At 35.0% G+C, this 10,049-nt stretch overlaps 1 protein-coding gene across 1 annotated transcript; it reads left to right on the plus strand.

Moving 5' to 3' along the window:
• The first annotated feature begins 7,894 nt into the window (after window positions 1-7,894).
• LOC145114067 (uncharacterized) lies at window positions 7,895-9,115 on the plus strand. Its single transcript, XM_079050078.1, has one exon. It carries the CDS (start codon window positions 7,895-7,897, stop codon window positions 9,113-9,115), a length of 1,221 nt encoding a protein of 406 aa, XP_078906204.1.
• The last annotated feature ends 934 nt before the right edge of the window (window positions 9,116-10,049 follow it).

Raw genomic sequence — 10,049 nt, forward strand, 5'->3', positions numbered from 1 at the left:
ACGCATTTAATATCATAAGAAAAATACATCTAAATAATTTAAAAAGTCTGCAAACATATCATGATTGTCAATGACTTACATCAACTGCCCAATCAGGTAGCTCAATTACTGCAGGTATTACAGGTTTTGTTGATATGGGATAAGGCCTTAATGGTCTCCAAAAATATAAGGACATATGAAAAAGAAAATTCAGATAAAACTGAGGAATGTGTTAAAAAGAATATGAAACTTTATCTAAAACAATATACCCTGTCCAATCAAAATGAGGAATTTATGTTAGAATGGCCTTCCCTGGTACGATAAAGCCAACCATCAGTTGGTGAGGCTATATTAAGTTCCCATGGATTGCTTGATCCAACTGACGATAACTTTGCTTTCAAATTAACAGACTTATGAATGAACTGACTTATATTCTCAAGCCATTCTGTACCTTCAGACCTCCTCCAAGCTAGGAAAAAATTATAAAAACCATATATAAATTTATATATATACCTGCTTGTTGGGCTTTTCTTGAAGCCAAATTATAGTCGTGCCCTATTCTGGATGCAATCACCTCCATCAGCATTAACGATCTCAAATTAACATGCTATAACTGTTATAATACATTAATACCTTATATAAATTTAAGTTTATCTTAATTAATTTCTCCAAATTCAAAAACAGCTCTAATTTCCAATCGAACATAAGTAGCTTCATGAGAAGTCTTCTGTTATACAAAGAGTAAATAATTCATTTTTTGGTCTTGTTGAAGCATAACCAGTCTATCAATACCTCATATTCTGATTTGGTCCTTTACCGGAATATACCAAATCCAATTTCCTTTTAGTGGAAACTTCTTTTCCCTGAATACCACCAGATTCTCCATCTGAAAAAAAAAATTTAAAAATTTAAAACAACAAATGATGATTTCATTAGCTACGGCAGGACAACAGAGCCAGACCTACAACAACGGGTATAAGCAGGACAATCTAGACGTGATAAATACTGAACCCTTTCATCAAACCAGAAAAGAGCTAAACATGACTTACAAATAAAAATACAATCACCAACATCATCATAGGCAGGCAAAATCAAACAGTTATTAGAAACAGGTGAACATCGCATCTCAGGAGGAATAATCGCAGCTAAACGGCGAGAGAAGCGACGCTTGCCAGACAAAATTCGTGACATCAAATAATTGTATAAGAGGAATTATACATACCTAAAGAAGAAACACAGAGGCGTAAGAACAGAAGAAGAGAGAATCGCAGGAAAAATTGTAAAAAAAAAAAGACAGAGAAAGAGAATTAGAGAAGGATGGGCAGCGAAGGCGGCAATCGCAAGTGAAGGATAGAAGATAACGATAACAAAATTATAAGGCGGTTTGTGGCAGAAAATAAAAAATAGAAGTTTTAGTGGGCAAGTGAAAAGGGGAAATTGTTCCGTGGCAAAAATAAGAAAGCAAGCGTTGTGGCAAATGTTTAAAACTCAGAAAAATTTGTGGCAGAAATTTAAATCCTAAAAGATTACTGTTCACCAACTTTTTAACAATTAATAGTATTTATAATATTAAGATATGTGATCATCAATTTGTTTAAATATTTATTTCTTATTATGTTTTTATATTATTTTAATTTATCAGTTGCGTAACACACGGGTTTTCACCTAATTTATGTTACAAATTGATCTTTAATTCAATTTTCATTTTAATAAGTTATTAAAAATCGAATCAAATATCCTAACAATCATTTGAAATATACTGGATTTTATATTATTTTTTTACTAAAGAGTAATACCAATTAAAATTATAATATAGTGAGTTTTTATAAAAGTTGAAAACATCAACTATTAAATTAAGGTCTTTCTATAGTAAAATCTTATTATTTTGGGAAAATTTTGATAAACTCTTAATTTTTTTTAATAGAAAAGTCTCAATTATTTAACATTTTATATAGAAAAGCCCAATAAATCGACTAATGTATTCACTTTAACCTTTTTTATGGGACTAAATCGTTAATTTTTCCAAAATAATGAGAATTTTCTACAGATTTCTTCAAAATATGTATATTATATATAAACATTTTTTTACGTATTTATATGTATTTTTCTAAGTTTATATATATATATATATATATATATATATATATATATATATATATATATAAACATATTTTTTATGTATTTATATGTATTTTTTACATATTTATGTAATTTTTTAAGTTTATATATATATATATATATATATATATATATATATATATATATATATATTTATATGTATTTTTTTCATATTTATGTACTTTTTTAAGTTTATATATATATATATATATATATATATATATATATATATATATATATATATATATATATAAACTTAAAAAAGTACATAAATATGAAAAAATACATATAAATACGTAAAAAAATACGATTATATATTTATATACAATTTTTGAGAAAATTTGCAAAAAAATCTCATTATTTTAGAAAAATTAACAATTTAGTTTCATGACCCGCTAAAATGTCAAAAATAACTAAAATGAATTTAGACGGTTTTTTAGACTTTTTTATTTAAAAAATTAAATAATCGAAACTTTTTTGTTAAATAAAAAAATTAAAAATATACATATTAATTATTATTATTTTTAGAAAACCTTAAATTAACATATTAAATGTGTCCACGTGTATGACGCATTTTGAAACCAGAAATGAAAATTAATATAAACGTGCCACGTCAGAGGCAACGTTTTTTTTCCAGCAAATACGCGTACGTGGAGTACTGCTTGGGTAGAAAGAGTCAACAATTTGACCGAGATCTCTAACTACGGTGACGTGGCAACTAAATGTTGGTTACCTGTAAATGAAAATTTCTGCCGAATTACATCCAGAATCGCAAGCTTGTTCCTTTAAGTTACTAATTATACCATGATGAGACCCTATTCTATTGGACGACGATGTTACACGTCCTCGAGTTCTGAATACTATTAGACCATCCGTTATACCCACCACATATCACATATGTGGTGGGTGCCACATCAGCACCACATTCTCTACCATTAACTATGGAATACTTACCACTAAACACACCACTCCACTCATTTTTTTATTTAAATTTAATTCAAAAATAAATTAAAACACGATAAAACATATTTTTTTAAATTAGTTTTTTATTCAATAAAACATATTTTTTTATTCAATAAAACATATATTTTTTTTAAATTAGTTTTTTTATTTAAATTTAATTCACAAACACAATAAAACATATATTTTTTTAAAATTAGTTTTTTATTCAATAAAACAAAGGTTACATTAATTTAAAACACACAACATAAAATAAAAAATAATAATAATAATAAATAAAAATGCAACCACAAAGAACTTAAACTAGTTTTAAACCGTTATTTTTAATGACTAAATTTTGGGGACTCTCTCAATTTTCGCCAAACTTTGACGTGTTTAAACGACGTGTGTTTCGTGTCTTCATATTGGTGCATGACCACAACAAACGGGTCGGCTTCGTCCACGTTGTTTATAACAAAATTATAAATCTCATTGAATTTAAGGCATTTTACCCTCATGTTGCGAAACTTGGAACATATTTCATCAAGATTACGACTTTGACAACCCATTAAATCATGGAAAACGTTTCCAACTTTTACCCAAAAATTAGGAGGTATTTCTGGGTCTTCTGAAACAGCTACCCATGCTAATGCTAAGTTCTCTTCTTCATTTTTTGACCAATTCATCCTTTTAGGAGCCATTGACTTTGAGTTTACGAAGCAAAAGAAGTGTGTGTTTGTGAGAAGAAGAAAAAAGAATTGTGTGAGTAAAATGAATGAATAAGTGTGGTATTTATAGAAGTGATTTAATGTTGTTTAAATAGTAAAATTAAAAAAAAAAGATTTTAACCCTAAATATGACCGTTACTGTGGCACCCAATCACAATTTCCGTTTGCATTCGTTGTCCCGACCACGGCTCCTCACGACCACGAACCACCACTAGCCACCGATGGTGTGCATGGTCGTGGTTCGTGGCCAGCTAGACCACGAACCCGTCCGTTGCAACCATACCGGACGACCTTATGAAATATTTGAGGACTCGTTTTTTTAACGGTGATCTGAGAAAACATCTTTTATTTTAAACCACCAAACTTACCTACTTCTAAAACCATTTATGTTTCTAATGAGACTTAAATCTATGACATCCCATTTCATTTAAGAGTGTCTCTATCGATAGGTCAAAAACCCATTGGTATCTGAGAAATCATCTAATCTATGCATAAAGTATAAGTCAATAAAACATATATTTTATACTCCTATATTTTATATAGATTAATATTTTTCTATATCATTACATGTTTGTTGTTTTAGAATTGAAATGGATTATTCAAAAGCTCTAAATATATAAAATTTCTTTGTCAAGGATGGTAGAATTTGTTTCTTAAATATATTATGTATCGTTCTACGTTGGAATGTATCGTTATTATAATTCTTGTACTCACAAAACTGTTTATGATCTATTATACGCATGGAAGCAATCAATCGTTCGATGTTATCACGATTTTTATTCTTGTTCTTCATATTTAAGAAATACAATTAATATTTGTTATCCCCATGTCATTGAGTTTTAACATTTTATGATTGAGGATGAATCGATTTAATTCATGGGAATTGATAATATTTTCCGATCAAGTATTTTTAGAATTTTAATTTTTTTAATCTTTGTAAACCATGTCAAAACCCCCTCTAGAAACTCGATAAGAACATTATGAGTACGATTTTATTCAGAATAAAATGTGATAGCCAAATTCCGACTTAAGAATGCATTACATCCCTCATCGCCTCAAACATTTCCTCTTTTCATGTTAACCTGAATCAAGCAAATCTTTGTTATTGATTATTAACGTGTTGTAGGGCTTTAGTTTCTCATTATTCGCTTTTGAAAACAATGTCACCTCATATTTGTAGCATGTCGGGGCCCTTCTTGAAGTTGACATATTGAAGAGGTACATTACTAACAGAATATTGTTAGGTGCAATTTGTGCACCTTTTTGCACACCTTTTAGTCCCATTTCATGCATCTATTTAGCATAATTGTTCTTCATTTTTCTTGCATTTCATCATATTCATGTTAGTCTCTAGAACAACCTTATTTGCACACTTTCATGTCTTTTTCAGGGAAACCGGAGCTTGGAATGCGCTTTGGGAGGTGCCGGGAAGCATTGGTAAAGATTTCGGGACGATCGGGCGAAGAACGAAAAAGTTGAAAAAATCAAGTTGGGAGTCGGAGTCAGAAGGGTACACGGGCCGTGTTGGATTTACACTGCAAAATCAACACGAGCCGTGTTGACCAAAAAGGAAAGTTGTTGACCAAGCTGAACACGGGCCGTGTCCTTTTTGCCCTATGCTGAACACGGGCCGTGTTCGACCCAAGAAAACTAACTTTTGGCAGTTTTTCTATTTTTCATATTACGGGAAATTGGGTCATTTGGGGGACACACAACATATCAGAGCATATTTTGAGAAGGGAATTCGAAGGTTATTGCAAGGGATTGATCTATAATCATTTGGAAACATTATTTCTAACATTTTGTAAGTTGTAATCACCCATTTTTCCATCTTTAGTTCTTGTGATTTGTTCTTAGTCATGTGTGGCTAAGAAACCCTAGTTTCTAGTTCTTGTTCAAAACATGTTGATTGCTTGACTTGAAGCATATGATTTGATGTTTTATTTGTGATTCTATTCTAGTGATTATGTTTTTGTTTAAACTAGAACCCTTAAATTTGATTTGTGTTTGATTGGCCACTTTCATGAATTGAATTTTTGTGTAGTTAATTAACTTTTAGGGCACCTAATCGTTCTATTAAGTTAATAATCGGTAACAAGCAATAAGTTTTCTTATTGTAAAACATATATCACAAGTTTTCACACTTCCGAGCGTATGAGAAGAAATGAACATTGTTGGGAAGCTTGTATAAAACTTAATGCAGTTTTTCAATCCAATCTAAGAGCGTGTTTAGGTTGAATTAGTAAAGCTAGGTCTAGTCAAAGAGCGTGTTTTGGTTAGATAATTTGGCAAGCGAGAGGTGTTAGAGCGTGTTAATATCTTTCAGTACCAATTTAGAATAGCAATCTTGAATTACATCAAGTCATAATCAAGTTGAACAACAATATTGAGAACTAGAACTGGAAGCACTTTTACAACTTGTTTACAAATCTGTTTCATTTTCTGCATGTTTCAAAGTTGATTGTTATTTTCATTATTTGACCTTTGCAAACAAACCCCCCTTTGTGACCAAAGTACCTTACGCAAAAAGGTATAGACTTTTATCCCGTGTCTCTGTGGTTCGACCCTGCTTGCCCTGTACTACCTTTTTAGTGCATTAAAGCAGAGTATTTGGAGTCTGTTGTACCCCTTTATTTGTTGGGTTTGACACGCCTAACAAATTGGCATCGTTGCCGGGGACACGGTGTTACTAATTGTTTATGCCTAGATCTTTCCGTACAGGTACACCATTGCCAATTGACTCGGAGATAGAGAAGACTGCAAAGAAGCTACGGAAGCAAGCAAAGCTTCGTAAGAGGCAACCGGTTTCCGGAACTTCTTCATCATCTACCCCTCCGGTCATCAACATTTGGGAGGATATACCCCTCTCAAGTGTGTCCGCATCCGAAACAGAAAACCCCTCATCATCATCTCAACCATCCTCACCCATAAATACCACCCCTCTCTCTTCACCTACTCATAACATCCCAAACACTATACCCACAGAAACCTCAATTCCTACTCATACCATGGGAGATAACCATGGATGGAATCCACCTCCAAACCCACCACCCGAGCAAACTCTCCGTCAATGGTCGAGGCAAGAGGTTACTCAACAACCTTTTTGCATCACATATCCAGCAGCCATAAACCTTGAACTTAAATCCGGACTCATCCACCTACTCCCTACCTTTAGAGGTTTGGAAAATGAAGATCCTCACAAGTTCCTCACTGAGTTCCATGTTGTATGCGTGGGCATGAAACCACACAATGTCACGGAGGATCAAATCAAGCTTAGGGCATTCCCCTTCGCAGTGCAAGATGCAGCCAAAGACTAGCTTTATGACCTCCCACCGGGGACGGTAACTACTTGGATAGATCTTGCAAGGTTGTTTTTGGATAAGTACTTTCCCGAGATGAAAGCTTCAGCCCTACGGAGGGAAATCATTGGAATCAAGCAACACAAGAGAGAAGCTTTTCACACATATTGGGAAAGGTTCAAGAAACTTTGTGCCCGATGCCCAAAGCATGGAATCGCCGAATACCAGCTCCTCCAGTATTTCATTGAAGGCATGACTCCAATGGAAAGAAGGCTTCTTAATGCCTCCAATGGCGGATCTTTACCCGACAAGACTCCCACTGAAATCTGCAACTTGATAAAAAACATGGCTGAAGATTCTGAACATTCAAGTCATGATGAAGAATGGTACACGGATGCACCCCGAGGTGTAAAGGAAGTCCAAACTCCTCAAATTGAAGCTCAATTGTCCGAGCTTACTAAAGTGGTTATGATGCTAGCCAAAGACAAAGGTGTGCAGCCCACATCCCGCCCGTGCGGTATTTGCACTCAAGTGGGGCACCCAACCGATATGTGCCCACAACTTCAAGACGAGGATTATGCGGAAGCAAATGTGTTAGGAGGATATTCCGGGTCAAACCAAAGGGGATTTGAGCACTCACGAAATGACCAAAGATGGAACAACAATCAAGCTTGGGGAGGAAATCAACAGGGAAATTATCAACCAAATCAACCACATCAATACCAACAAAGACCACCATTTTCTCAAAATCAATAAAGACCACCTTTTCAACCTCAAAATTTCCAGCCAAGGCATCCACCACAACCACCTCCACAAGCGGGTTCATCAAGCATGTCACTAGAAGATATTGTCAAGAGCCTTGCCACTAGCACTCAAAGCTTCCAACAAGAAACTAAAGCAAGCATAAAAAGCTTAGAGCAACAAGTTTCACAACTTGCTCAATCCGTGAGTAAGATGGAATCACAAGGCAAGCTACCATCTCAAACCGAGAAAAACCCGAAACATAACGCATGTGCCATTACCTTAAGAGGTGGGAAAAGCTATGAAGGTCCAAAGATGCCAGATGAAGAAGAGGAAGAGAAAAAGATTGAGGTGGAAGAAGCTGTCAAAGAAGAGGAAAAGAAAAATACTTCCGAGTCAAAGAAACTAAGAGAGACCGAAGTGAAAGTCACACCAGCTCCATTTCCTTCAAGGCTAATAAGTACAAAGAGAGAACGGGAAGATGACGAAATCATGGCAATGTTCCGAAAGGTCGAAATCAATATCCCCCTTTTAGATGCTATTACACAGATTCCTAGATATGCTAAGTTTCTTAAGGAACTTTGCACATCTAAGAAAAAGCTTAAAGGAAATCAAACTGTAAAAGTAGGGGAAAACGTTTCAGTCGTGTTACAAAAACGGCTACCAAAAAAATGCAAGGACCCGGGTGTTTTCACGGTTCCTTGTAAAATGGGTAACCTTTTTGTACCACGCGCCATGCTAGACCTTGGAGCATCAATTAATGTCTTACCATATTCAAGCTATAAGACAATGAGAATTGGACCTTTATCAAAAACCGGAGTTATTATTCAACTTGCCGACCGGTCTTTGGTACACCCAAAAGGTGTATTGGAGGACGTGTTCGTGCAAGTCAATGAACTTGTATTTCCTGCTGACTTTTATGTTTTGGATATGGGTGATGACAACACCCCACAATCGAGCTCCATCCTTTTGGGGAGACCCTTCATGAGTACCGCAAAAACAAAAATAGAAGTAGCAAATGGTACTTTGTCTATGGAGTTCGATGGTGAGGTGATCAACTTTAATATCTTTGAAGCTATGCGTTATCCTAGTGATATTCATTCTTTAAACTTCATAGATGTTATTGATTCATATACTAATGATTGTTTCGAGTTGTCAAGCCAAGATGTGCTAACCACCATCTTGAGCAAGCATTTTGATGAAACAGGGATCAAGAATATGGCTGATAAGTATATGTTGGAGGATGAGTTGATTGAAGCAATCAACTCCTTGGAAAAAGCACAACCTTTGAGAGTTGAACCAACCCGATGAAGCTCAAAAATCCCGAGCCGAAACTCCTTCCATCCATAGTACACCCACCGAGTCTTGATTTGAAGACTCTTACTGACCATCTCAAGTATGTCTATCTTGGAGAGGAAGAGACATTACCGGTGATAATTTCAACCAAGCTAACAAAGGAAGAAGAGAAATAGTTGGTTGGAATTTTGAAAAAGTACAAGGAGGCTATTGGTTGGACCATTGCGGACATAAAGGGGTTGAGTCCATCATTATGCATGCATAAAATATTGATGGAAGAAGACTTTAAGCCAACCCGTGAAGCCCAAAGGAGATTGAATCCACCTATGATGGAGGTGGTTAAAAAAGAGATCATGAAGCTCTTGGATGCAGGTGTAATCTACCCCATTTCTGATAGTAAGTTGGTAAGTCCCGTGCAAGTTGTCCCGAAAAAATCCGGAGTCACCGTTGTCAAAAACTCCGAGGGGGAATTGGTACCCACCCGTGTGCAAAACGGGTGGAGAGTTTGTATCGATTATAGGAAGTTGAATGCTTCCACCCGCAAAGACCACTTCCCTTTGCCATTCATCGATCAAATGTTAGAACGATTGGCCGGGATATCCCACTATTGCTGCCTTGATGGTTTTTCTGGTTTTCATCAAATTCCGGTTGCCCCGGAAGACCAAGAGAAAACCACATTCACATGTCCCTTCGGCACCTTTGCGTATAGACGCATGCCCTTCGGCTTGTGCAATGCACCCGCGACCTTCCAAAGATGTATGGTGAGCATATTTTCAGAATATGTCGAAAATATCATAGAGGTTTTCATGGACGATTTTACTGTTTATGGAAATTCTTTTAATGAATGTTTGCAAAATCTCACCAAAATCTTACAAAGGTGCATTGACATGAACTTAGTCCTTAATTATGAAAAATATCATTTGATGGTTGACAAGGGCTTGATACTTGG

The sequence above is a fragment of the Lactuca virosa genome, chromosome 5 (assembly GCF_052849685.1).
Source record: "Lactuca virosa cultivar CGN04683 chromosome 5, Lactuca_virosa_CGN04683_v6, whole genome shotgun sequence".
Lineage (NCBI taxonomy): Eukaryota > Viridiplantae > Streptophyta > Magnoliopsida > Asterales > Asteraceae > Lactuca > Lactuca virosa.

Bases quoted from the DNA above. Each gene is read 5' to 3' on its own strand.
- LOC145114067 (XM_079050078.1), top strand. From the start codon at position 7,895: ATGTCACTAGAAGATATTGTCAAGAGCCTTGCCACTAGCACTCAAAGC.